This window comes from Canis lupus, chromosome 3 (genome assembly GCF_048164855.1).
Source record: "Canis lupus baileyi chromosome 3, mCanLup2.hap1, whole genome shotgun sequence".
In the NCBI taxonomy this organism is placed as follows: domain Eukaryota; kingdom Metazoa; phylum Chordata; class Mammalia; order Carnivora; family Canidae; genus Canis; species Canis lupus.
In genome coordinates this window covers 6,142,721-6,170,059 of record NC_132840.1, presented here as the reverse complement: position 1 = coordinate 6,170,059, position 27,339 = coordinate 6,142,721, and the positions used below count along the sequence as shown (strand labels likewise).

Here is a 27,339-nt window from a genome sequence, read left to right as displayed (position 1 = left end):
AAAACACTGGAGAATGTCTTCATGACCTTGGGTTTCTTAAACAGATATGAAAATACTAACCATAAAAAAATTGTTAAGTTTGACTATATTAAAATAAAGATCTTTGGTAGGAGTTTGGGCTTCAGAGTGGGCAGGGAGCCAAAGAACTCCACAGGATTGAGATGTGAACAGGGTCAAGGCCATGGCTGGAGCAAGCGGAAGGTTTTGAGGACTCTCCAAATAAATGCATCATTTGCAACCCGCCCCAGGACATTGGAGACTGCTTCCCATGGAGGTTCCTGTCTGTACAGGTGCCTGGAAGTGGTTAAGAGATTCTCAAGACACAAAAGGGTCCTTCACATCTTTGGGTGGGGAGGGGCGGGGGGGGGGCAATCCACCTGCTCACAATCAGTTATTTCCCTCTAATGGGTATGTTCTTTGCCGTGGCCCCAAGAGAGTAGTGGCAGCATCAGTTACAACAGTTCAATGTCAAACAGGATTAACAGAGTGTAATACGTCCTGCGATGATACAGGAAAACTAATTTTGCAACCTAGGCCTCATGTTCAGTGAAGGGACCTCAAACAGCCTTTCTTCAAACAAGTGATAAGTAAAAAGCCCTGCAGGATTCCTTTTCAGTTCGAAAAATGCAAGTCTTAGCAGCAGCTGACAGGAAATGTGCGATATTTACCCGGCCTGTCTTTTGATGATGACTCACATGACCAGAGCCTTTGGTGCCTCTGATTACCTACATTTCAACATCAGTGTCCCTTTCTACCTCCATCCTGCAATGGTTTCTGCCGCACAACTACCGTCCTTGGTTACTGAGTCAAACTTAGACCCTCGTTCTGTTTTGATAAGCTGTTTTTTTTTTTGTTTTGTTTTGTTTTGCTTTCCGCTCTCAAAGCCAGTGCTAAACAAAGGGGAAAACACTGTTCGCACCTTTCTCCTTTTACACGTGTTTGTCAGCTTGCCAGGCCCGTGGCTCTTGTAATAAGACAACGGCGTAGAGCTGGGCCTCTCGTTCCTGTGCACGAACAGATAAAGCCTCCTGCGGGAGAGATGCTGGATGTGCCCGCGCTGAGCAGGAGATCGAAACGGCGGGTAAACGTTCGTTAAACCAGAGCCTGAACCTCCGCCCCGACTGTGGCTACGCTCTTTAGTCCAGTGTTTTTATTTAATACTCAATATAATTTGTATTTTAAAAGAATTCAAAGAACACGCCACAGGTCTCTGAATATACAAATCCTGTTATAAATTACATAGTGTCTGAGAATTTGATAGTCATGTTGTTTTAGATAATTGGATTTTACGCTTGGAGGACGCGCCGGTGCGCTGCTCTCTCGCAGGTGTCATTGATCATCCTGCTCCCTCCTGAGGGGGGCCGGGGGCGGGGTGCGGTTCCCATTGCTTAGGGAGTGGCGGGGACACGCCGCTCGTGCCATGGCCACACGTGTCCTGTACTAACAGTCCTGAAACTGCTAGGGCCACTGTCGCTATTTTTAAATGTTGGACGTAACTTTCTATCTTGAAAAAAGGAGGCTTTTGCAAAAAGTTTTCATTATCTCATGAGCAACCCTTCACCTTTCATTGAGCCGAAAATCTGAGAGTTCAAAAATAGACAAAAACTCTTTCATACGGCTGCTGTCCAACTTAAGAGGGGCCCACTTTGGCTTTTACGTTTATAAAATTTTATTCTTGCTGTTTTTATTGCACTAACAGTGAGGATTAGGGGTCTAATTATTTGTCTCCCTTCCTAGGGGCTGAAGAGCCTGCGGTAAGGGCAGAGAAGAGCTCGGGATGATGGTCTCTCGCAAGGCCTAGAGATCACCTGCAGACATCGAGTCCAGGTGTGGTCGGGTAGGCAGAGGGAGCAGCCCCTAGAAGCCGACTGCTAGGGGGCCGATGCAGGACAGAAGCAAATAGAGGGGACTCTGGGAGGTGAAGTGTACTCGAGCTCGCAGAGGGGTCTTTGTGGCCAGTGCCCTGGGCTTAGATCCAGAAGCCCTGCTTTTGAATCCTGTCTCCTCCTGTGGCGGGTCCCTGGGCATGCGACTTGTCTCTCTTGGGGCCTCTCTCTTCTCTCTGGAAAGCAACCAGGCCTGCCCACTTCTGCAGTGACATCACAGAGGACAATCACTTTTCCCCAGTCACCCTGGGCACAGTTCCAGGTGCAGGCACAGCTGAGTTTCGGGGTAGCTAATCTAGGGTAGCTCTTGGCAGAGAAATGGCAATGTCCTTACACCTTCCTGCTTGCAGGAAAACCCATCCCCTCTCCTCTCAGTGCTCTTGGCTTTGGGATGCCACAGGTGACAACTCTGAAGATCATGCTTTCCTTGGCAAGATTTCTAGATACAGAAACCATTTTACCCTCCACCAACCCTGGGCTCAGTTTCTCAATTTTTCCTTTTCCCACACTCCCTGGTTGTGGCAGAAGAGGCTGGACAGTGGTTCATGTGATGCCAGTGGTGTCTTCGTCCAGAGGGCAGGATGCAGTCAGACTGGAAGGTGAAACCATTAAATGGAGTTGGCAGTGGATGAGATGGAGAGCAGTAAAAACTGACAAAGTTCGGTGCCTGAGCCCAAGGAAGGACTGAGCTGTCATTTAGCGAGATGGGGAAGATGATGGGCAGGACATCTGAGATGTTCTAGAGACCCTGAGTGGACATCTGAGTGGAGATACGTGTGAGTGGGGCAGACAGTTGGACACAGGAGTCTGGAGCTGGAGGTATAAATTTGGGGGCTGTCAGTATATGGGTGCTGCTCGATGCCATGAGGCTGGATGACATCACCCAGGAAGCTCAATGCCGGGTGGGGTGGGGAGTGAAATGCAAGAACGCTGCCAGCCAGGAGTGCTCTGCAAAAGCTGGGGGTACTGCTGCCATCACAAGCTTCCCCCACTATCTGCAAGTAGAGCGTTTGTTCCCATGAAACCTTTCGTAAGACAAAATGGTGTCAAGTGAAGAAGCAGTTATCAGTAATTTATTTGGAAAAAAGTTCTAGCATTCCCAGACCCCAGAAACATCACATCTCTTAGGCTTTTCTGATACCTTAGGATACAACTTGCTAACGGATGCGCAAAGTTAATTGAGATAAGGCACAGATGCTCACAGACCCAGTCCAAAGCTCTGGTGGTTGGATGTGGAGCTGCTGCTATGTGTGGTTGTGGGGAAGGAGCTTGGTGAGGCCACTGTTGCTGCCTGGGGTGTGCACGGCCTCTATAATGGCTTGTTTCGAAACAAATGTTGAACGGTCTTTGCTTTTCGTGAAAGCAAAATTGTCTTCCGATTTCTTTTGATTAGGGAAAAGAGGTACTAATCTAGGTCTTCTGTAAAAGTGAAGTGGCGTAACCCAAACTTTCAAAACGTGAGGTATGCCTGTAGTATGACCACATCAGGTGTCCAAGCTGAAGTGTAAACAGGCTGGAGCTGTGTACTTGGGCCACATACTACATTACCTTCCAGGGACTCTAATATAAAATGTGCATTTAAAATCAAGATTAGCTTTCAGATGCTGAGCACTCGCTATAGTCAGAGTCTGCTAGACCAGAGAACTCTGAGGACGTGCAGCCAGGACATTCGTGGGGCCATGAAGACCTGCTGTAGAATGGGTTCTCCATACAAGGGGTGGGGATGAAGTGGTTGACTTGACTCCACCCTTGTCCTCTTGGCCATCTGTGGTTTTAGCTAAAATTGAGCCCTGGAAAGCCTCACCTGGGGTATATCCCTGGCCCTGCCTTTTTCTTACTGTGTCACCTAGACTAGTTTCTCCATGTCTGTGAGGCTCAGCTTGTTCATGGGTAGAATGGGCACACTGACCCTGCTCTTGCAGGGCTGCTTTAAGGAAATCATGTGAAGAGATGATCATAAGGCCTTGTAAAGGCACTCTGCGGTGGAGCCTTTTATTGGCTCCCATTTTACAGATGAGAAAACTGAGACTCAGAGAGAAATGTCTAGCTGATGTCACTTCTTCTAGTCCCTTGGTCCTTCTGAAGTCAGGCCACAGCGAGGAATGAACAAGGGTTTCATGTCACAGGCCAGTGATCATGGGGTGGTGCTTGTCTGTGTTGCAGAGAGCCTGAGATTGCATCGAGCCTCAGGAGGAGAGAGTGCTGCAATTGATTGGCCATGTCTGCTCTGGGCACAGTAGTGGTAAATGGTGAGTGTGGCCCATCATTTGCGTTCCTTGCCCTCAAGTCTTTCCTTCTGTTGATAAGTCAGTCTCTGCAGAGGTAACTGTTACAATGAGCAGAACAGAAAACAGTAGTATCTGGTCCGAACCCCAAATTTGCCTCCAGAGTCCCCATGTGTCTCTCTTTCACTGCTCTATCACTGAAGATGGGGTAGTCCTAAGCTGTGTAGGGAGGAGGTGGTCAAAGGACGGGACTTTCAATCTCCTTTGGAGGATCTTCTCAGTGTCTGGCACCAACTTAGATTCTCCTCGTGGAGCATGTTAAATCTGAACGTGAAACTGAAGGCTGGTAGGATGTTTCCATTTTGTAGAGGAGCAAACTGGGACTTCTAGATGTTAGTTACCTAGCTTGCTCCAGAGAGCACGGCTGGTAAGCACCAGCACTGGATCGTACACGAACCCAAGCACTACCCACCACGTAGCACTGGTCCTGAGGGACACCCAAGCCCGCCCAGACGCTCTGCCAGACTGCATTTCCTGCCAGCCTGTGGGCAGCCCAAGAGCTTAGCGGAGACAAACCCCAGCTGACTTCTCCATGGATCAGTGGATGCCACCTTCCCTGCCTCCTTCTTGCTCTGATACAGGCTCGGCCTCTCTTGGGTCCCCAAAGCCTCTCCTCCCCCATGGCCAGAGGAAGGCGGCCCACCCCCATGCCACAGGGAGCTCCGTGGAACCGCCATCTGCCAGTGGCTAAGAAGAGGTTATAAAGCATCTGTTCTTGGAGTCTGGGTCCTGGGGGAACCCTGGGCCACTCTTCCCAGCTGGGGCCAGATGGAGAAGGCTCCCACGCCTCTGGCTTTCCTGAGGAGCCAGGCTGGTCCTCCCCCACCTTACTCAGTGGCTTAAGGCTGGAAAGTGGCTCACAGCCTGGCACTTGCAGGCAGGAGATCTGACTTCCCATTCGCAGTGGCCAAAGCCCTCTGGGCTTCTTACCTGTTCTTGCCTCCACTTTCTGCCTCAAGTCTTCTCACCTGCAGAACTCAGGGTGGGGCTGTTTCTGGGGGGACAGGGATGAGCTGCAGTGCCTGAAAGGTGAGATGGGGTCAGGGGATGATGCTGTGGTGTGGGCAGTGCCTGGGAGGAGTCAGTGCAGCTTTGGCCCGGCTAATGCCTACTTGACTCCCAAGAGGCCAATGGACAGTCCTGCTGCACCCAGTGTCCGAAGCTGTGGAAATCGGGCAGATCCCCATCCGTAGCCCAGCTCTCCCCCTGTGCCGGTTCCCCTTCCCTGCTCACTCTTCCCAGCCTCCTGAGCTCTGACTCCTAGGAGTGGGGTCTTGCTTGGGAAACTCTGGGACTTGTTTCTCCTCTTGGGGACTTCACCCTCCTTTCTCAATTGGCAGGGGGTAGGGGGGTGGAAACCCAAATGGGAACAAGCTATGGCTCCCACCCTAAGTTTTAACGGGCTTTGGTATCTTCACCTATACCAGGATAGATAATTTTGTGAGTTAAGAAGGTTAAAGCAATTCCATTAGATGTCTAAATTCCCACTACAAGAGAGGAGGCATTAAAAAAAGAGGGTGTGCATCCGTGTCAGGGCCCTCCTGGGATTTCTGGTTTCATTCCTTAGACTATTCCTGTGTCAGGTGTTTTTAGGATGTCTGGAGCCCTGTGGTTCTGCATCCCTTCCGGAACTTACGTGAGGGTCTCTGGTCTGTGAGCTGAGGAGGCTGCCTACAAGGCATCCGCTTCATGTGGCGATATCCAGTTGTTCAATAAACATTAACCAAGGCAGCAATTTCCAGGTTGATTCTGCAGGGTGGCCCGGATGGGGGCAAAGTCTAAATGGCAATCTAACGACCCAATTTAGAAACCCCTGGGTCTCTTCAGGCAGTTGAGTGATGGGTGTGTTGGAGGGGAACTGAGGGAGCGAGTCAAGGGTGGTGCCCCAAACCAAGACAGCAAAACCAAGCCAACACAGCTTGGGGTGAAGAGCTGTGTCGGGAACAGGCTGAATTTGAGGAGCAGAGGTGCAGGCTGCCCAAGGAAGACAGGCAGCAGAAGGCAGAAGAAGGAACCTGAAGGCAGGAAGAAATTAGGGGGGAGAGAAAGCCGTGGAAGCTGCTGGCCTAGAAGCTGCAGCTGAGAGCAGAGCGAAGATGAGACGGTCTGGAGGAGGAAGGCCAGGATGGGGCTCGAGTCCCGGGGACCCAGCATCCCAGGGCAGGTATGGCAAGAATCCTTCCTCCCCATGGCCAAAGGACACCATCATCAATGGTTAGTCAGAGGACCAGACGGCCAGAGGTGCTGGAGGAGAACCCAGAGGGCTCAGAGTTAGGGCGCCCAAAGGAGAAGTCATCAAGAAAACTGAAGTGACCAGGAGAACTGGAAGCAGAATAGATTTAGTGGCACAGGAGTGGATGGGATATGGGGGGAGGGGGAGGGCGGTGCCAAAGCCAGACTGAAGTAGGCTGGGGTTGCTGAAGGTGGGGGCGGGGCAGTGAATACTTCTTAGACATGTTCAGAGAAAAGGGAAGGAGTCGGATTGGAAAATGTGAGAAGAATCTGGCAGAGAAGGAGAGGACTGCAGAGGAAGAGGTGAGTCTGGACAACCCCACAGCACTTGGCCTGCCATTGCCAGGGACCCCTCTCCGGCGAAATCTGAGCAGATCCCGATCTGTGTATAGGCGTAAGCACAGCTGCTCTGGCTGAAGCAAGGGGCAGTGAGGGGCCAAGAGTTCTGCCTACCATGCCCCCCTTGCTCTCCCTGGAGCCCCCCAGCAGCCTCAAGCTCCTGGAACCTACTGGCCTCAGGCTACCCCTTCATCTTAGAGAGGAGGATTGGCTGCCGGAAGCCGCAGGGACAATCTGGTGGCACAGTCAGGAGCAGCAGCTTCTCCCCCATCTAACGCCTCCAGCTCCTCATTCAGAATGTTTGACTATACATTTATTCATTCAACAAACATTTATTGAGTGCTCATTGCATGCCAGGCACTGGGCCTATAGGGGGAGGGACGACTGAAGAGATGTGTAGGAACCGCGTCTGAACAGCCCAGAATATCCACGGCCACAACCTACTATCCTCAGGAGGTGGGTATGCAGAGGGCTGTCCTGTGCTGATGGCCATTATTTGTGTAGACAGGCAGGGCTTTGGAGGGCCTGGCTTGGCCCCAGAAAGTTCTAGAAAGCCCTCTACACTGAGCAGCCCAGTTTTGTCCTTTACCAGCCTTCTCCATTCCCAGCTGCTTGAGAGGATGAGGACGTGGCTTCGATTTCCTGATTATGCCGCGGCAGCAGCGGCAACATTAACAACAACTTACCGAGCTTGTATTAGCTCCCCCTGAACGCCACTCTCGGGACAGTGAATCCTCCTGTCACCGTATTCCCCAGGTGGGGAACCCCGTATCTGGTGATGGTCCCACCCAGAGCAGATACCCCAGTCTCCTCTACCCACCCAGGGCAGCAGTCCTTTGATGTTGAAAGATTTAACAACTGACCTTTCGACTATTTGGAAGACAGGACCCCAACTCCACGATGTGTGACATGTAACCAATGGTAATGTTTGAATAGACATTGGTGAGTGGGGATGAGAGATCAGCTAGGGCAAGCATGACAAATAGATACGGGGGCTAAGGCAGGGCCTGGATTTCACACAGACTCGTAGTCCTGAGTCATCAAGGAGAAGGGATGTCCTCCCAAACTGTACCAAGTGATGGTGGCTTTGGGGGGCACAGGGGACATCATGAGAGAAAGATGGTTGCCATGGGGACAGGTGAAGGGGACCCTGGGGTAAGGGTGGGGCTGGTGGAGACTAGGAGAGTAAGCCAAAGGGGGCTGTAGCCTTGAGCCCCAGGGGTACACCGGACTGAGTCCATCACCTGGACTTACAGACGTCAGGGAGCCATGAGAAGAATGTTATGGGCAAAATCATCTCAAGGCTTCATTAGACAAAATGAATTAGTAAATGAGAGGCTTCATGGTGGGGATGCTACAGGGAGGGTTCCTTAGGACAGTGAACTCCGACGAGTATGTTCTGTGGAGCCCCATTCCTGTGGTCAGTTAAACTTGAGAAGGCCACTGGGCTTTCTCTTTTCTATGGCAGCCTCACAGCACACATCACCACATTAAAGGCTCTGAAAAGTCCTGTGGTAACAAAAGCTACTTAACTTGTCTCACTCGGTGTTTCCCACATTCATTTGGCCACGCAATTAAAAACAAAAAAAAAGTAGTAATCCCATTACTATCCCTCAGAGGAGCCCTGCCCCACACCGGGAAGTGCTGGGCAGCTGCAGAGGCATTGGTAAAAATGGGAAGTCTCCGCCGGACGTCAGGGGTCTTCTGGGTTGCCCTTCCCTCACCCATCATATCACATCAGCCCCTCATCAGATCCTTGGAGCTCTTTGGCCAAACATTCCAAGCCCAGCCCTTGTCTGGTCCCGAGCCACAGAACGTGTAGGAAGGAGACTTACAGGGACAGGGGCGTTTGAAGGACATGTAATCCTTGGAGCAGAACAGGGGAGCCAGCCTGCCCACGTGTGTAGTTCCGCCTTCAAGGAGAGAAGGAGCCTCGGCTCACCTGCAGAGACACAAACAGGCGGGTGATGGGGACGCCCACACAGCACCCACTGACCCCACAAGCCGGACGCTCATGTCCCTGGGCTGTCCACCTCTGGGGAAAGGTGGGGACTTTGACAGCATGTGTCCAGTCTGGGCGGGGGTGTGGGGAGCTCGGGGCTGCAGAGTATGGGGGTCCAGGGGCAGAGATGGGGCAAAAGTGTGGGTCTCACTGGGGTCTCAGTGGTGTGTGGAGGGGGGAATATCTCTTCTGAGCAGGAACGAGAGATCTCCTGGAGTTCTCCTGTCTCATGAACCTGTGAGAGCCCACTGCTTGAGACAACTGCAACAGACCATGGCATTCTGAGAACCTTATAACTGGAAGGACCCTTAAAGACCAGCCCAATGTCCTCATATCACAGAAGGGGCACACACCTGGGAAGGGTGAGGAACTAGTTCAAGGTCCCAGAGCTGCCTTTGGAAGGGTGTTCAGAGTTGCTGACCTGAGACCTTATGATTATTGTTATTCCAACACCTTTAAGGGAGTGATGCTCTTTTCATTCTCATTTTATAAATAAGGAAATTGAGACTCAGGGAGGTTATGTGGCTTACCCAAGATCACACAGCTTCTAATTACAGGCTGGGACTAGAACCCCGGCCTGTTTGACTCCAAGTGGTGTCAGCCAGCACACCACTTAGAAGGACCTAATAAAGGCCAAGAGAATGAAAATGTCTCTTCCCAATCTCCCTGCCCTGCCATGTGAACTTGGTGTGATGCCTGAATGTCTGTGCAGCCAGAGAGCGCCTGGTCACTCTAACACCCATTTGTAAGAGACGAAAGAGTTCTTAAAAGTAACCCAGCCTCCCATGCTGCTAAAGATGTGAATTGGTTCAGATCCAATTGGTTGAGCTCCAAGTGACATGAAGCTGTGTGAACAGCAGGGAGATGTGGTTCTTATTTTCTAGGGACCTTGGTCGCTAGACTTGGAGAAAACAAACTGCACGTTAGGCAGTTGCTGAGCAGGGACCAAGGAATGCAGAGTTCAATGGGCTCTCGCACGGGGAAGCTCGCAGCCAGAAGCCAACAGGAGAAGAGCCTGGACCCTCCTGTCCCAGGGGGCAGCTGACCTGATCATCCCTGATCCTGGGGATGACACCGGGGACAGAACTTTTGTGTAAGAGGCAGGTCCAGGGGTTCCCATCCTTGTCTCCCACAGGCATCTTTTTTGTTATATATTTTCCTTCAAATGGAAACCACGTTTTGATGGAGACCATTGGTCAAGTTGCACTGATTAAAAACATTTTTTCCTGTTTAATAAATGAATCAAAGACTTCTCTTTGGAGAGCCTGAGAAGTCTGATTCCCGAGTGCTGGTATCAACACTGCTGCCTCCTGGAGGGCGACTTCGGGCAAAGCACTTCACCTCTCTGGGCTGCAGAATCCTCAGGTTAGGAGAGCGGAGTAAGGCACTTCACCAGTTTCGAGGATGAGGGGTATGAGGATGAGGGGTATGTATGTCAGGTTCATTCTGCTGTCCCGGCGGTGGGACGGAGGGAGGCCTTGCTGCGGCTGACCCTGGACTCTCTCTTTCCAGATGGCTCCTTCAAGCTCAACCTAGGTGTGAGCCCCAGGCAGGTCTGATGCCCACTCCCAGTCCCCACAGAAACCAACAAGAGTCCTGATGGGGGAAGTGAAGGATGTGATCTCCTTATCTCCCTAGTCCTGGTAGAGAAGTTTCTCTGGTGTGGCAGCCTGCTTGGGGAATGGTGATTTCACACCAGAAAATTCATGAAGAATCTCAGGGCCTGGGATCTATTCTTTCTAAAGATACTTGTGTGTCCATGTGTCTGTGTTCACATTTGTGGGTGTGCCCTTGGGCTCCGTGGCCATGTGTGTATCTGGAGGGGGACTTCGGTGGGCTGACAGGTCATCTCTCAGGCTGCTTCCAGAGAGGTCTCTCTTGAAGGCAAAATGGACCATGTCACTCCAGTGCTGAAAACCCTTCGTAACTCCCCAGTGTCCTTAGAATGACCTGGCTTCTACCATCACTTCCCTAGCCCGGGCGCTCTGTTTACGTCTCTAGTGAAGGGGCGTGATGGGAGTGCTTAATAAAGATAGGCTGGAAGTACACTTCCTACAGGGCCATGCTGGTGGCTCCCGACGCTATGGAGGGTGCTGACCACCCCCTAAACTCCAAGCAGTTGTCCCTGAGGTCTTGCTTCTCCTAGAAGCCCCTGTACTCCCTCTTTCCTCTCACTAGGTCCTGTGACTCTCAGATGATGGCTGAGGCCGCAGGGGGGTCTGGGGGTCTGCCCTCTGCCTAGGGCAGGAGGCACCAAGAACCGTCACACTGCGTATTTTGGGGTCAGTTTAAGGTGTTCGGTGGGCAATGTGTTAGTTTCCAAAGAGCTGGGGAGGCTGGCAAGGGGCTGGGTCAGGTAGACATGTCTGTATATGGAAGCCTTCTGGGCGCCGGGGCTTTCAGGTGTGACCCACGCTCACCAGACACCCGCGTGTGCCAGGATGTAACGGCAGCAACATTACTGCAACATGCTCCCCGACGTGGGGAACATCATTTTCATTTTGCAGATGAGAACCTCGAGGCTCAGTGACCTGATCCACTCGAGGTCACAGAGAACAGAGGGAAGAAGAGCTGTGCAGGGTGGGGTCTTGTCTCGGGGTGCTCCCCAGTTACAGCAGAGACGCCCCGCAGAGAGGACAGCCCCAGGGCCAGCTTCCTGGGCACCTTGGGCCTTTTACACCTGCAGGCCACTCCCTGTCCCCGGCATGTCACCTCTTTCCTGCGCACCTGGCCAACTCCCAGTTAGGACAGCATGGAGCTCGAGAAAGCTCTTCAGGGGAGTCCGAGTGCTGCCGACGGGGCAGTCGCTTGGGCTGCGCGGCCACGGCACCTGGAGGCACCTGGACGGCCTTCCAGGACGCCCCTGCTTCCGACGTCCTCCGGGGTACGGAGGGGGCCGCTGCGGCCCGTGGGGAGTCACCGGGGCTGGGCGCTGCGGGGCATCGCAGGTGCGGGACGCTGGGACAAACCCGTCTGGGGCTGATGTCAGCACTGCCTGCGGCGTCCAGGCCGCCCGCGGGCGACGCTCCACCTCCCGGGGAGGACGCCCCGTGGGGACCGCGATGGCTGCGCCGCCAGCGGACCCTGCCCCTGCAGCTCCACACTCGCTGCCTCCTCCCGGCACCGCCGGCTCGCGGCGGCCTCTTCACGTGTCTACCAAGCACCTGGAGCGTGTCCCGCAAGCTCGGGCGCAGGGGGGCGCAGGGGGGCGCTGCGGGCCCGGGACGGCGGCCTCGCCCCCCCCCTCCCCGGGGTGCAGCGGCGGCGGGGCCGGGCCGGGCTGCACACAAAGGAGCGACTGCCAGGTGCGTGCGCTGCGCCGGCGGGGCGGGGGGCGGGGGGCCGCGGGGCCGGGGGGCCGCGGGGCCGGGGGGCGGGGCCGGGGCGCAGCATCCCGCCGTGACTCATCCGCGGCGCTGTCTGGCGGGCACCGGGGGCGGCGGCGCTGCGGGTCCCCAAGCGCCCAGCGGCGCGCGGCAAGTGCACGTCACCCGGCCCGGCCCGCCCCCCCCGCCCCCCCAGCCCCCCGGCCGGGCCGCTGCGACACTCACCCCGGGCAGCGCGCACGCGGCGGGGGGCGGGGGCGGGGGCGGCCCGGGGGGGCGGGGGGCGGGGGGCGGGCGCGGCACGGCGCATGCGCGGCAGCCGGGCGGGCTCTGCGGCACCGCGGCGGGGGGGGGGGGGGGGGGCTGTGCTCGGCCACGTGACGTGACGCCGCTGCGGCGCCCGGGCCACCGCAGTCACGTGGCGGCGGCCGGGCCCGCAAAGCAGCCCCCCCATTTTGCAGATGTCAACACTGAGATTCGGAAAATGAGGGGGGTGGGCGGCAGAATGGGCCCCCGCCCTGGCTGCCCTTCGCGGGTTCGGCGGGGCGGCGGGGCGCGGCCCGGTGGGGAGGCCTCTGCGGGGCGGGGGGAGGACGGGTCCACGCGGGCGAGCGGGGGCCGCAGCCCCGTCCGACGGGAGCCCCGCGCGCGTCCTCACGGCTGCCTGCTCGCAGGGGAGCCCCACGCGCAACGGGCCGGCCACGGATCGGGGAGGGGAGGGGGGGCGGGCGCGGGGGCCTCGGGCAGCGGGCCCGGGGAGGGGTCAGAGCCGCGGGGTGCGGGGCGAGGGAGACCAGCCCCGAGCCCACGGCCCGCGTCCGCTTGGGAGACTGGGGCGGAGGACGGAGCCCGCAGGAGGGCGAGGTGGGGACTCACGGCCTGGACAGCGCGGGTAACTCCCGTCCTCTCTCCTTCCTGCAGCGGGTGCTCAGGGGCTATTTACTCCACGAAGGAGTGGATGCACGCAGCCATCTCGCAGGGGTTCCATGAAGCCGTGGGCGTGCATGTCCTCGCCCAGAGCCAGAAGAAAGTCAGAGGTGGACTTTGGTGAGACACGTTAATCTTAAAAGGGTGGCAGCTGCCTCACCAGGCAGGGCGCTAAGTCCTGGGGCCGCGGGCGGAGCTCCCCAGGTGGCAGAAACCTTTCTCCTCTGCAGGAAGGTCTTTAGGCGAGGCTGGGACCCACGGAGAAGCACATCCCCCGGCCAGTAGCCTTCTGTAGGATCGACTGCCACCTCCTGCTTCACGGCCACCAAGGTCCAATCTCTAAGGCTTCATTCACTGTCTAGCTGCATAAACCAGTCCATCTACCAACTGGCAAATAGGTCTGACCCGCTGGGTAGAGGAGCCCGATTTAAGGTTCAGGAAACACCACAGAGAGGACTCAGACAAGCATTATTTATGGCAGGGAAACATGGGGCACAGCCCCATTGTCCAGTGAGAGGAGAAGCTGAGCAAATCATACTGGAATAATATATAACCATGAAATCATATTTTTAAAGACGTTTTAATGACATAGGTAAAGACTTTCAGTATAATGGTTAAGAGGAAAAAAAAAACCACCCAGGTTATATTCTTTTAAAAAGCAGGTTATAGAACTCTGCATACAACATGATCCTTATTTTGTAAAAGAAAACAAAACCTAGAGAAAATATTCATGTATAGAAAAGGATTAGGGAGGAAATAGATGAAAATATTCAGTCATTGTGCTCTGTGGGCAGTGTTGAGGTTAAAGAGGATTTTTGTTTTTTACATTTTTTTATGATTCTCCAAATTTTCTACAATGAACATGTATTACTTTTATGATCTGAAAAATCATTAAAATGAAGATTTGAAAACACCTTTCATGCTAACAAGTAGTAATTAAGTCAGTGATAGTTAACTCATTGAAAAATTTTAAAGCTAACTTAATTGCCTTCAAACATGCCATTTATTAAAGATTTACAAAAATAACTGGTCTTTGAACTCACTGATAAGGAGCTTTATTAAAATGCTAGGAAAATCATTCCATTGTTTTTAACCTTCATCAAAATTTCCCTGGCACTTGAGCAAGTCCTATTTGCCAAATTTTTGAGGGAATGGTTTCTGCCATGAACCTTAATGTTTTATTTTTCAGGCAAGCTATACACTTGGCAAAAATAATAACAGTAGACCTTATGTTTGTAAAACATTTCATAATTTGCAGAGCATACTAAGCTTTGGGTACTATTCTAGGCTCTGAATATAGGAGATATCATCATAAACAAAATGGTTAAAAGTCCCTGCCTTTGGGGAGTTGATATTGATGAGGGCAGACAATAAACAAATGAGTATGATATAGAGATGTTGGTGATGGGTGATAAGTGCTATGAGAAAAAATGGATAGAAGAGGGATAGGGAAAAATGGGGGGGGGGCTTGCTCTTTTAAATGACTTTGATTACTGTTTTTTTTTTTTTTTTTTTTTTTTTTTGACTTTGATTACTGTTTGAATAGTGAAGGTGTCTCTAAAAATTCTATAGCCTGTAGACAATTAACATAAAGGTATAAAGTAGTTGAAGATATTCCTGGAGGAAGCATTCCAATAACTAATTACATATCATCTAAGATACAACGTGCTAATTATCAATTTTATAGACTCATAAAATTGTGATGAGTCATAGGGATGTTTTAAGTGTTCTATACTAGCAAAGTTAGATAGCCCTCAAACTTTCTAAGCCTCAGTGGTCTCATCTATAAAATGGGGGACAATTTCAGTACCTCAATCAGAGGACTGTTGCCAGAATTCAAAGAGAAATGCTTGGAAAACAGCATGTGCTCAATGTACGTTCACAATGCAGACATGGCAAGGCCACTGGGAGAGGCCCATTTGACATTGCCTTATGTTTCCTATCTATTCTTCTAGACTCGCAATTGTACTGGGAGGTGCGTAATATATTTTTTCCCCACTTTCAGGAGGAAATTGAGGCTCTGAAAGATAAATCTCCTGCCTAGAATCCTATGTTATAAACCCAGACAGCTGGCTCCAAGTAGCCATGTTCTCAGCCACAGCTCTACTTTGTGCTCACTTGCCAAGGGGTTCCAGAAGGTCCCCAGGCCTCAGTTTCTATTTTTAGGAGGCTGAGGGCAGATTTAGACCTTTCTGGCCCTTACCCTGTGCTCTGAGCACTTCCAAGGCAAAGGCTTCACGTAAAAGGACAGAATGTGTCTGATTATTCCCAAAGACTGAAGGTAATGCCCATATCCCCATCACATTCCCTCTGGGCTGTGTTCTAGAAACTTATATGGACTGCAAGATACAAACCTAATTAGTTCCTGATTAACTCCTTTGGGAAGAAGAAGAGTGAGGATTATGGAGGATGCGGGGATATGACACCCTAGTGGGTGAATGGGAGGCTGGGGTACCTGAAGAAGAGGAGAAGGGGGGTTTCTGTGTAGGAGGAGCCCCGAGGAGGCAGCCCATTCCCAAAGTCCCCCATCAGGCAACGTGTGGACAGACCCACCCCTCCTCTGCCCCGTTTTGGGCCGCTAAGCCACAGGTGGCCAGGACTAGCTTGGGTGTCCACAAGCTGGATCTTTGCTTTCTTCCCAACGGCGCTCCTGCTGCCTACACCCTCCGCCACCCCAGAGGTCCCAGCGTCCTCCCCTAGGTGCTGGGTCTCTCTGCTCGGAGTCTGAGACCCCAGCTGCACAGACAGGCACATCTCTGCTTGGGGACCTTCCAGCTCCGGAGTAGGCCACTGGCTCCATTTTCTCCCAAAGTTCACCATTTTTGGTGCCTCCTGGCTCAGGGGCCTGGGTGAACACACCACAGTAAGCAGGGAAACAGGGCTGAGACCCCTCAGACCTCCCGCTGTCTCCCTGCCCTGGTGGCTGCTCCCCCTGCTGTTTTCTGCTGCGTGTCTGAACCGCCACTGCTGGAACGTCCAAGCCACCTGACAGGCAGGCTATGGCTCCTCAGGGAGAGCAATCCTCCCCCCCGCCCCTCCCCCAAACTGCAGAGTGGGGAGAGGTGTGCACAACCGGGCGCACACGCTGTGAGAAGTGCGTGAGCAGCCTCCTCCAGGGCCGCAGGCAGCAGCCAAGGGCACAGGGGAAAGGCCGTCAGATACAGTTCTTTCCCTCCTGGATGGATGTGGCGCGCTGTGGGGGAAGAGCTGGCCCAGGGAGCAGAAAGCCAGAAAGCCGGCGGAGGAGGGGCTGAGAAAGGGCAGGCCCTAAATTTTAAATCACAATTAGACGCCGTCAAGGCCTTGGGGGATTCAGAGGCCTCCCCGAAGGGGGCTGGGTGGGGGGTCGCGTCCCCACGGCCTCAGGGGAACTCACTCCGCCGCAGCATCTGCTGGTGCCCGAAACTTCCTAAAATGACACCTGTAGCCAACCTGAAATGAATCCTGGCTGCGTGCCAAGCACCACGGCAGGCGCCCCCCCCCCCCCCCCCACCGGCGTCATCCCGTTTCCTCCTTTCGACACACAGTCCTGGTGGGGAAACTAAGGCTGCGGGGAGGTGGAGTGTCTCTGTCTAGGGTCACACGGCGAGGAAGTCCATCAAGCCCGTCCTGCGGTACCAAAGCCCGAAACGGTCTGCTCGCAACAGAGTCCTGCCCACCTGTCCGGGGAGGAAACTGAGGCACGGGGAGGTGAAGTCAGGCTGTCTGGGGAGGGAGTCCTGCGGGGCACCCCAGAGGCGGGCGCCCGTGGGGCCGTGCGGGTGGAGACCGGGGGTCGGGCTCCCGGGGCCCCTGCCTCGCACACCTGTCACTCAGGCCTTGGCCGCCGCGACACCCGGAGGGCAGCGCCGGGTCGTCTGCGCACCCGCCTCGGGGCCGCGGGGGGCAGGGCCGCGCGAGGCCGGGGTGGGGCGGGGCGGGGCGGGGTGGGCACGGCCCGGCCTCCGAGGGCGCGGGGGACAGGCGTGTGCGCCGCCGGGCGCTGCGCAGTCGGCCGGGGCCGGGCCTGGACCCCGCGCGTCCCCCGGCGCGCAGCGGGGAGGTGCGCCCGACGGAGCAGGGCGCGGCGGGGGCGCCCCTCTCCCCCGCGCGGAGCTGCGCGCCCGCCCGCCACCCGCCCGTCGGAGGGTCGGGCTCCGGCCGCGGCCGCGGGGGGCTGCCGCTTCCAAGTCGTCGAGGCCGGAGCCCCTCCCCTCGCCCCCCGCCGACAGCGCGTCTTAGTTCCCCCTTCTGGGGTGGGCTGTTGGGGGCCCCGAGGCCGCGCTCCGGGGACCTTCCCCGCCCCGTGGCCCGGCGGCCGGCCGGGGTGCTGGGGCCGGGGGCGGGGGCGCGGGGGCCCCGAGAGGAGCGCGCCGGGCTCGGCTCCGGGCCGCCCGTCCGCCCTGCCCGCGCCGGGGCTCCGCGCCGAGCGCCCGGGGTGTGTGCGTGCGCCGGGGCCGCCGCGAGCGCGGGGAGGGCGCCGGGACCCCCTGCCCGCCCCGCCCAGCACCGCCCCGGCCCGGCCCCGCGCCCCTTACTCGGCTTGGCCGCCTTGCTCCGCTCGGCGAGCCGCGGTACCGGCTCCAGCTTCGGCTCCCGCTCGGGGTCCGGGTCCCGCTCCGGCTCCGGCTCCCGCTCGCGCTCCGGCTCCGGCTCCCGCTCCGGCTCCCGCTCCCGCTCCCGCTCTCGTTCCCGCTCGGATGCCTCTGCGCTCGGGCTCGGGCTCGGGCTCGGGCTCGGGCTCGGGCTCGGCTCGGGCGTCGCGGGGGGCGCGCCGCTCCGCCTCGGCCGGGTCCGCGCGCAGGGGCGGGGCGGGCGGGGCGGGGCCGGCGGGGTGGACCTGCGGCCCGCGCGCCCCGGTGCCGGCGGCGGCGGCCTCCCTCCCTCCCTCCCTCCCTCCCCCCGGCCCCGGCCCGGGCCCCGGCCCCGGCCCCGCGCTGCCGCAGCCCCGCCCGCCTGCCCGTCGGCCCCGCGCCTCCCCCCGGCCCCGCCGTCCGCGCCCCCCGGGCCTGGCCGCGCCGCCGCGGGCTTCGAGGCTTTCGCAGCGCGGGGCGGCCGCCGGGGTCGCCCGCGGGACCCGGCGGAGGGCGGAGGGCGGAGGGCGAGGCTCGAAGCGCGCCCGACACCCACGCCAGCAGGCGGGCAGGCCGGGAGGCAGGGCGCCCCGCCGCCGGGCGCACGGGCCTGTGTGGGAGGGGGACGGGGGCGGCGGGAGCGCGGGGCAGGGACGGACCGCCGAGCCCTCGGACCCCGCGGAGGCACCGCTGGCCCTGGGGGCGGGGGCTCGGGGCGAGGCCGCAGGCGCGGTCGGGGCCCGCCGGGTGTCCGCTAGGCCGCCCGGGCCTCCCTCTCCTGAGCCGGCGTTGCCCGCTTCCTCCACGCCCCGTGCCCTCTGCCCTGCGCTCCCCACGAATCCCAGGCACAGAGCTTGGCCCTGGCACGTGGGCCTGCCCTGGCTGCATCCCGCTTGGGGCCTTGGACGAGTCTAGCTCATCCTCCAAGTCTTCCTTGCTTCATTGCAGCAGAGCTCCGGCTTATTGCGCCCCTTACTTCGTTACTTCGGCCTCCCCTGCTTGATTGGGAAGGAAGCTCCCGGAGTCCTGCGCTGGCCCTGCCCGCTAAACTTGATGAATGAATTGATGAAATACTGTCGGCGACTCTCTCCTAACTCCCATTTTGTCGATGGCAGCTTGGAAGTGATTCTCATAAAGAAAACACGAGGGCAAAGAGCTATGCGTGGTTATGATAAAACGGACTAGTGGAGGAGCCATGGGATGGCTCCAAACATAAGCAAGGCCCCGCGTGGGTCCCGTGGGAGGGTGGAGGCAGAGCAGGGTCTGGCGAAGAAAACAAACCCCACTCTCAGTTCGGCCACTCATTGTGTCTTGGGCAACCCTGGCTTGAGGGGCAGAGTGACCTGCGTGATCCAGGGCTTTGGCATGTGAAGACAGTTCCCAACCTTCTTTGGTAACTGTTCATTCTGGGCTCTACTGTCACCCCATCCCCTCCCCGAAACAGGAGAGGGTGGGACCCAGGCTGGGGGATTCCGGTTCTGTTTGGGGCTACTTATGGGGGCAAATGTGCTATGGGGCGGAATGGGACCAGAATAAAGGGAAACATCTTTGAGAGTCCTTAGAAAGGGGAACTGAGAGTCCTTTAGTCCAACCCTATACATCTATTTTATGGATGAATGAATGAAGAACTAGAGAAAGGAGGGAACAGGCCAGGGCCAGAGAACTGGGATTGGTAGCTCTCGGACTCCCAGGCCAGGGCTGTGCCCACTGCACAACGCCAATAAAGGTAATCTTGACCTCCCTGAGCAGACACTTAGCAGGTGATCCTTGCAGGATGGATACTCGGGTTGTTAGTGGTTTTACCTGTAAGCTGTCCAGTTTGGTAAGACTGTGCACATGTGTTTTGCGGGTGGCACTTTAAGGGAGAACTTGGGGAAGGCTCTGACCCTTAAGAATTCGTTTCCCTGCCACCTCCCCTTGAACATCAGTGGTCTGACAAAGCTGACTTGTTTTAACGCTGGAGCCCAGAACTGGTTTCCACTGGGCCCAGTGGTGGCGGGTCTCACTCCAGGGAGTTGAACTATGTCCATTTACCTACCTTCCTGTCCATCTGCAAATATCTGTTAGTGTGGGACACTTGTGAAACATCAACAGGCAGAAGAAGAACATAGAAAGTGGTCAACGTTACTCCTGAGTGTTCTTTTTCTTTCCTTGTCATTGTAGAACTCTACAGGCATCCTTAAGTGGAGCGGGCTGTCTCTCTTCTGTCCACGTCACACTTTTAATGGCTCCCTAGCATTGCATCAGATAGTTGTACTATACCTTGTTCAGCTAATCCTCTATTGCTGTGCTTAGTCCATTTCTAGTTTTTCACACGTGGAGACAACACTTTGACGAACATTACCATGGGTAGGTTTGTGCACGTTCATGATTATTCTTTATTTCAATGGGTATGCCCATAGATTTTTGAAGCTTTCTTCTAATGGGGTCAGACTTGTAGGAGGGGCATCTCCTAGGCACCAAGGTAGCATAGTGGTGTGTAGGGACTGCGTGACCAAGAGGGTGGTGTAGGTGGGGTAGGGAGGCTGGAGGGAGGAGCCTTCCAGAACACAGGCAGTGACAGTGAGGTGCCCTGAGAGTCCTCAAATGCCAGGCTATGAGGATTTGTCCTAGAGTGTGCTCTGTATCACTCCTGTTACTGATAAGGTATGGTCACCTTACCAACTCTATTGCTGAAGGGAATCTTCTGATACTAGAGGTGAGGAGGGAAGGGTTTTGAAAGTATTAGGATGGTCTAGCTTCTTGGTGGCTTTTTGTCTAAAAATCCATTAGACCTTTCTGGAAGATTACCTCTCTCAAGTATGTCCCTTAGACAGAATTATCTCAAAAGCATCTTCCCAGCCTTGAATTACATTCAAAGCCCCCCCCCCCCACCATTGCCTTGACTTTGGGGGTGGAGAGCACACCATTTTCCAAAGAAGGGAAGGCGAAAAGGGAGGGAGACCTATCCCACCAGCTTTTCAAAGCCTTTTCCTCTTTCCTTCTGATTCTTGTTAAAGGTCCTCTTGACTGTGTCTTGGTGGTGTTAGGAGAGATGAAAGAAGGGGCCTGGGGTCCCTGCTCCATGCGTGGGGGGGCGGTTCTGGGAGCAAGACCCTTCTAGGGCCCAGGAGCCGGTAGGCTCAGGTGCAGGCGCTGAGGTAGAGGGAGAGAGGCCTGGTGTGCAGAGCTATCTGCCAAACCCGAAGCAGCTCCTTCTGGATCTGCTCTCCAAGCTGAGAGCTTGGAGAATTCTGCACTGTTGCTCCACTTTACAGATGAGGTGACTGAGCCTTCTGAGTTCAAGTGACTTTCCAGAGTTCCACAGCTCTTTAAGCTACACCCAAGAAGATGCTGATGCACTTTAAAATAGTCAAAAAAGATTACCAGGTATCTTTTAAATTGGATATTAGGTGTTAGCTCACCTATGGTTATCTGTTTTCTTTTTAAAAAATATTTTATTTATTTATTAATGAGAGACGAGAGAGAGAGAGAGAGAGAGAGAGAGAGAGGCAGAGACATAGATAGAGGGAAAAGCAGGTTCCTCATGGGGAGCTTGATGCAGGACTCAAGCCCAAGACCTTGAGATCATGACCTGAGCCAAAGGCAGATGCTCAACCACTGAGCCACCCAGGTGTCCCTGGTTATCTGTTTCTAAGGGATTTTGTGCCTTTCATGGTCTTTGAGCTATTTTCCGGTTTTATCAGTTGAATAAAACTGATTATCATGCAGAATATTCTTGGCTACTGAGATGCACATGAATGTTGTCAGGTGCGGTCAATTGATATCTTAGGGGTGGCCTAAAAACTATATACACGTGGCTGAGCTTTAGATTCACCTTTGAATTGTGTATAATCTTTTTTTTTTTTTTGAATTGTGTATAATCTTATTGGTTCCCTCACTGATTAATGTGTTAAAGTCTTTGATGAATGTTTATTTATGTTTGTATAACAGTCATGATTTTATCCTTTAAAAATGTATCCTTTATTGGTAGAAAGCTTGGCATTGCATCCAGATGGGTCTTACACCAATGCTTTGTCTTTAATTGGAGGCACCAGGGCCTTGGGCCCTCCGAAGAGAGGGAAATTAATGTAGGCTGGGTTAATCCTAGAGAGCTTTCTGAAAGAGGGACTTTGAGAGAGGGGGAAGGATTTATAGAGGGAGGCTTTCCAGGACAGATGGCAGGGTGTGGGATCAGGAAGGAGGAGACAGGTTGGTAAAGAGACCTATCTGAATGAAGGGTGGACTGTGGGGCTCCAGGTGCCAGCAGGCGGGTGGTGGTGAGATCCTAGGTAAAGGAAGCTGTACCTGATGCTGTAGGCTCCTGAGGGAGGAAGGGACTTAATGAAATGGATATGTTAAGAAGGCTGGTGTCTGGGTTTCTAAACTCTTCAAGGGACTTAATAAAACTTGGCTACCCATTCTCCTGGCTGGAGGGGCTAGGGTGGGCTGTCCCTCTGTCTCCCCTTTAGGAGGAAAAGCCACCCTTTTAGGCCCCTAAGAGAGGTCTTCAGGTGCTGAAGTGTAAAAGACAGCCCCTCCTCTGGGGGGACTTCATTCTGGGCCTGCTTGAAGATTTGTATTTAGGGTAGAGCCTATTTTAGGTAAACTGGCTGAGGAGTGAGCAGGGTTGTGTACAGATCTTTTTGCTGCTACTCGCAGCCCAGTCATGACATGTCTTCATAGAGACTAGCCTCTCTGATAGCCACACTGCATGCATTATTTAACTTCATTCCAATGTTCTGTAGCAGGGGACAGCCTTTTCTGGTGTTTCATGTAGAGCAAAGAGGTTTACGGAGGTCAAGTCACTTGCTAAACGTCACATAGCTAATTAGGGATAGATCTCAGATTTGCACCCAAGCCCGCCTGCCCCCAAACAAGTAAAGCCAAAATAAACATGATCTCTCCTTTGTAGGGCTCACTGCCTGGAGAGGGTGACGGACATTAACCACACTGAGCTACAGAGAAAGAGGTAAGGTTGCAGTGATGGGGCATGCCACAGGAAAGATGTGAGAGAGTATTCTAGGAGGTGTGACCTTGTGAGGGTGTGCGATGAGGCAGGAGAAATGGGCAGAGGTCAGGATTGCTTTGGATCCTGAATGTAATGAAAGGCATTAGAATGTTGTAAACAATATTGGAGGTGTGGTGATGGCATAACCAGATCTGCATTTTGAAAGGACAGCTTTATTGGCAGTGTGGACATGATGGGGGGCAAGACAGAATGGAGGCAGGAAGGCCAGTGAGGTGGTGATCACCCTGGCCCAGGAGAGACGTGATGGTGTCCCTGGAGATGGAGGAAGATGGACCAGGTGGCAAGAGCTGTCAGAGGTAAAGTCAACGGGACTCGGTGATGTGCTGAGTATGGGGGTTGAGGGAGTGAGTAGAGTAGAGTCAAGGATCATCCCTGGATTTCTAGGTGTGCTGCTGGGGGGTGGTGCTGCCATTCACTGAGGAGCGGAACACTGGAAATTTGGGGAAGATGAATGTGAATTTGATTTTATACATGTTGGATTTCAGGACTCACTGGCAGGCAGCAGAACTCTGAGAGGAGTCTAGGGCGGAACCCTAGGCTTGGACGTGTAGGCATTGGAATTGATGGATGCATCCATTTCTATCTATTCATGTATCCATCTATTTTCCTAGATGGATACATGAATCCTATCCTTCCTATCCACGTGTCCTTACTCCCATCGTCCTATCATCTATCCATTTATCCGCTCATTCACCCATCTATCCTCTCACTTACCCACCTATCCCTCCTCCTACCTTCCTGTCCACCCACCATCCATCTGTCATCTATCTAACCTTCCTCTCATCTATCCACCTCCGTATCCTCCCACACATCCACTTATTCTTCCTCCTATCCATTTAGCCATCCTTACACTCCCATTTATCCAGCCATTTGCCCAACTATCTACCCTACCTGCATCTATACACCCGTGCATCCCATATGTACTTACCGATGTCCACTATAGACCTAGCAGTTTGCTGTGTACCGGTGAAAAAAAGAAATGATGTAGAAAAACCAAGTCCATGCTCTTAAGGAGCCCACAATCTGTTAGCAAAGGCAGACGTGTAAACCCGTGGTCACAATAGTATGTTTTCTGTGCTAGATGTGTGCAAAGGAAGGACACCTAACCCAATCTGAGGAGGTTAGAATAGGCTGTTTTGAGATCGTGCTCCTTGAGTTGAGTTTAAAGTTCTTTTAAATTGTCAGGAATACAGTAACTTGGAATATTGGGAGCAAACTTGAGTGCGAGTGAGCGGTGTATTATAAGAGAAGGCTGAAACGGCAGGTCCATAGTGTTTTCTAACACTAACAACCAATTCTCCAACTCCTCAGATACCAGTTGAGCTTCCAACAATTCAATTCAGTTCTGACAGTAACTACCAGAGGTTCACATAGACACCCCGTAACTTAAAGGCTCAATACCACAAGACTGCTCACCACTCTAGGTCCCACTCACCAGGCTACAATTCTGGCTCTAAGTCGAGGTTTCCCTTGATCCCCTCCTTGGGTTCAATAATTTGCTAGAATGGTTCGCAGGACTCAGGGAGACATTTTGCTTAGGTTTATCAGTTTATTACAAAGTATACAACTTAGGAACAACTAGATGGAAGAGATGCATAGGGCAAGCTTATGCAGGGTTAATGTGTGGTGTTTCCATGATCTCTCTGGGAACATCACCCTCCAAGCACTTTGACATATTTACCCATCAGGAAGCTCATCAAACCTCATTATTTAAGAGGTTTTATACAGCTTAATTTCCAGCCACCACCACTGTCACCCTACCCTGTCCCTCTTCCTGAAGGTTATTGGGTGGGGCTGAAAGTTCCACCACTTGACCTTTCTGGTGACCATACCTATTCCGAAGCTGTGTTAGGGTCCCATCAGAAATCGCCTCATTGGCATAAACTTAGGTGTGATCAAAAGGGCTTGTAATGAATAACCAAAGATTCTCCTATCACTTAGGAAATTCCAGGAATCTTAGGAGCTCTGCACAAAACCTAATATAAGGAAAGGTGCTGCTATCACAAAATCTATCTCTCACTGTATCACAGCAGATTGTAAAGGCCTTGAATAACAGGCTGAGGGCCTTGGGGGCCACATGAGGGCTTTATGGAGGGGGTGACCTGATCAGCTTGGTGTTTTTGAAGATCTCTCTGCCTACCTTGCAGAAGATGGGGTGGAGTACATGTGTGCAGAGGGGTTCAAATGGTTCAGTCTCTGTAGGATGAGGACTTTGGTCAATGATGTGCTGTGGGTTCAGCCCCTGATGTTGGCCAGTCCCCCACATTTGGCCTGGACCAGAACCAATTCTCACTTCTCTTATTTGGCCAAGGGTGAACTCAAGGCAGCCAGGCTGAGGTTTGTGTCATGAGGAAGATTTAGGTATTCTCTATTTTCCAGGGTGGCATACTGTACCCTCCTACCATCTTTAGTTTGCTGGTGGTCCCTCTCCAGCTATGGCTGCTATGGACTTTCATCAGTTGCTCACTGGCTCCTCTGTCAGGGTCATTAGGAAGTATCTCATTTCCATGCCCCACTTTTCTACCTCTATAATTTATATTCACAAAACTCATTAACTTCCCATCAGTCACACCACAGTGTTTTGTTTGGCCCTATGAAATCTCCATCCTGGTGGCTGGCCATTGACACCTGACAGTGTTCAGCCCAGGTGGAGATGCTGCAACGAGTCTAGATGTGGCCCTGGTCTTCAAAAAAGCTTGCAGCAGGGATGAAAGATTGATCTGGGGGTGCTCTCAGAGATCTGGACCAAGGGACATCAGTGTGTGGAAGGGGAAACAGCTCAGTTTGCAGACTTGGGCAGACCTGAGTTCAAGTCTTTGCTCTGCCATTTACTGGATTGTGACTCTGGGCAAGTCACTTTACTTCCTCTGAGCTTCAGTTTAATCATATATGGAAGGAGAAAGATAATACTTACCCATCCAGGGACACCTGGGTGGCTCAGTGGTTGAGCGTCTGCCTTTGGCTCAGGGCGTGATCCCTGGTCCTGGTATTGAGTCCCGCATTGGGCTCCCTGCAGGAAATCTGCTTCTCCCTCTCCCTGTGTCTCGGCCTCTCTTTGTATCTCTCATAAATAAATAAATAAAATCTTAAAAAAAAAACCTTAACTATCTAAATCTGGACTTTTTCGAGGGCCTAGAGCAGGAACAGAGAAGCAGGTGGGACCCTCTTGTCTCTGCACTTCTCTCCTCTTTTTCTTTTTTAATTTTTATTTATTTATGATAGTCACAGAGAGAGAGAGAGAGAGAGAGGCAGAGACATAGGCAGAGGGAGAAGCAGGCTCCATGCACCGGCACCAAACCGCTGCGCCACCCAGGGATCCCTTCTCTCCTCTTTATCCATTATTCCATAAAAAAGTCTATACTCCAGCTTGGGGGTGAGTTGATAGCACCTCAATTCCCACCATGAGCAAAACTAACTGACCATCTTTCAAGGTCAAGTTCGGATTCCCAAGAGAGAATCTGATTGGCTGAGTCTCATCAAGTGTCTACTTCTGTTCCAATCAACTGTGACCAAACGGATGGGGTCATACAGCACAAACGTGACAGCTAGTGGAGGTTTGCATGAGCAGGGGATAGTTCTCAGAGAAAGTGGGGATTTGTGAGTTGAACAAAACTCCCCAAAGTGTCTCCTATACTATCTCAGGTTTTTTGGGAAGATTAAATGGGATGATGAATGTAAACTTTTGGCACAGTTTCTGGTATGTACTATGGGCTGTATAAGTGGTAGCTGTTATCGTTCATTCACTGCCTGGCTTAATAAGCACTTACTGAGTGCCTGGTTTGTACTAGATCCTACACTAAGTACTGAGGACAAAGCTTGAAAAATGAGAGTAATAAAAGTGAAACTATTCCACAGGGTTGTTGCCAGAGTTGAAAGGAATAATGCAAGCAAAATGTTTAGTACAGTTCCCATCGCATAGTGAAGTCTCAATAAATGTTGCCTACTACAAATGTTGAATGTCTAATTGCAAAAGAGCAAAAAAAAAATTGTATGGCTTTTCTATATGTTTTTTTTTGGTTCCCTGGCCACAGGACTGAGACATCTTTGGTTACAAAAATAGATTTCAGTGATCAAAATAATGACAGCTGCCAGACTGACAGTTTTCAGATGGTGCATTTGAGTCTAATTTAAAAGTTTAGAAAAATAACATTGGCATCTTCTGAACTCCACTTAAATTATTAACTAGTTACTAACTAACTTAGTTAAAAACAGCCATGTGCAACCTGTGATTGTCTTTATTTTCCTGACCAAGAATGGATGAACCTGTCCATCAACAGGAGAATAAATTGTGGATAGCCACATGCTGGAGTATAGCAAGGAGAGTAAACACACTACAGTACAAGAAATGTATGCGCAACTGACAAACAGGGTTGAGCAAGAGGAGCCAGACACTGAATGATTCTATTTATATAATGCTCCAAAATAAGAAAAGCACATCTACGGTGTTAGAAGTCTGGGCAGTTTGCCCTTGGTGAGGTATTGGTGAGGTATTGGCTGGGAGGGGGCTTCAGGTGTGCTGGTAATACTGTTTCTCGATCTGGGTGCTGAGTACGTAGGTGTATTTTGTTTATGAACATTCCCTGAACGGTCCTCTCATGTGCATTTTAATGTACGTATATTATACTTTTGAGAAAAAGTCTTTAAAAAAGCAAAAGTGCCCCATTTTTTGTGCATCTGCCCGGTTGAGGCAGTCTAGGCTGGCTCCCAGCTGGAGCGTGGAGGAGGGATTGGGATTTCAGGCAGAGGGGCAAAGGGAAGGAGCTAGTATCTATTAAGTC

At 53.1% G+C, this 27,339-nt stretch overlaps 1 protein-coding gene and 1 long non-coding RNA gene across 14 annotated transcripts in view; one reads left to right on the top strand and one right to left on the bottom strand.

The window, feature by feature from the left end:
* Positions 1-17,669, bottom strand: part of BEAN1 (brain expressed associated with NEDD4 1) — a 35,036-nt gene extending 17,367 nt beyond the window's left edge. For 2 of the 4 annotated variants that reach the window (XM_072814045.1, XM_072814062.1), the window contains exons 1-2: positions 17,515-17,669; positions 8,578-8,684 (exon numbers count right to left, since the gene is read on the bottom strand). In XM_072814045.1, coding sequence (XP_072670146.1) covers positions 8,578-8,602 — 25 coding nt within the window. In that variant the 5' untranslated portion in view covers positions 8,603-8,684; positions 17,515-17,669. Of the gene's footprint in view, positions 1-8,577; positions 8,685-12,946; positions 13,396-17,514 lie in introns of those variants that run through there. The other 2 variants (XM_072814053.1, XM_072814071.1) reach the window with 1 other exon arrangement.
* Positions 2,143-27,339, top strand: part of LOC140626361 (uncharacterized) — a 143,623-nt gene continuing 118,426 nt past the window's right edge. For 4 of the 10 annotated variants that reach the window (XR_012025559.1, XR_012025551.1, XR_012025550.1 and 1 more), the window contains exons 1-4: positions 12,460-12,605; positions 12,992-13,117; positions 13,228-13,327; positions 22,445-22,501. This is a non-coding gene — a long non-coding RNA (uncharacterized lncRNA). Of the gene's footprint in view, positions 4,136-12,459; positions 12,606-12,991; positions 13,118-13,227; positions 13,328-22,444; positions 22,502-27,339 lie in introns of those variants that run through there. The other 6 variants (XR_012025556.1, XR_012025560.1, XR_012025555.1 and 3 more) reach the window with 6 other exon arrangements.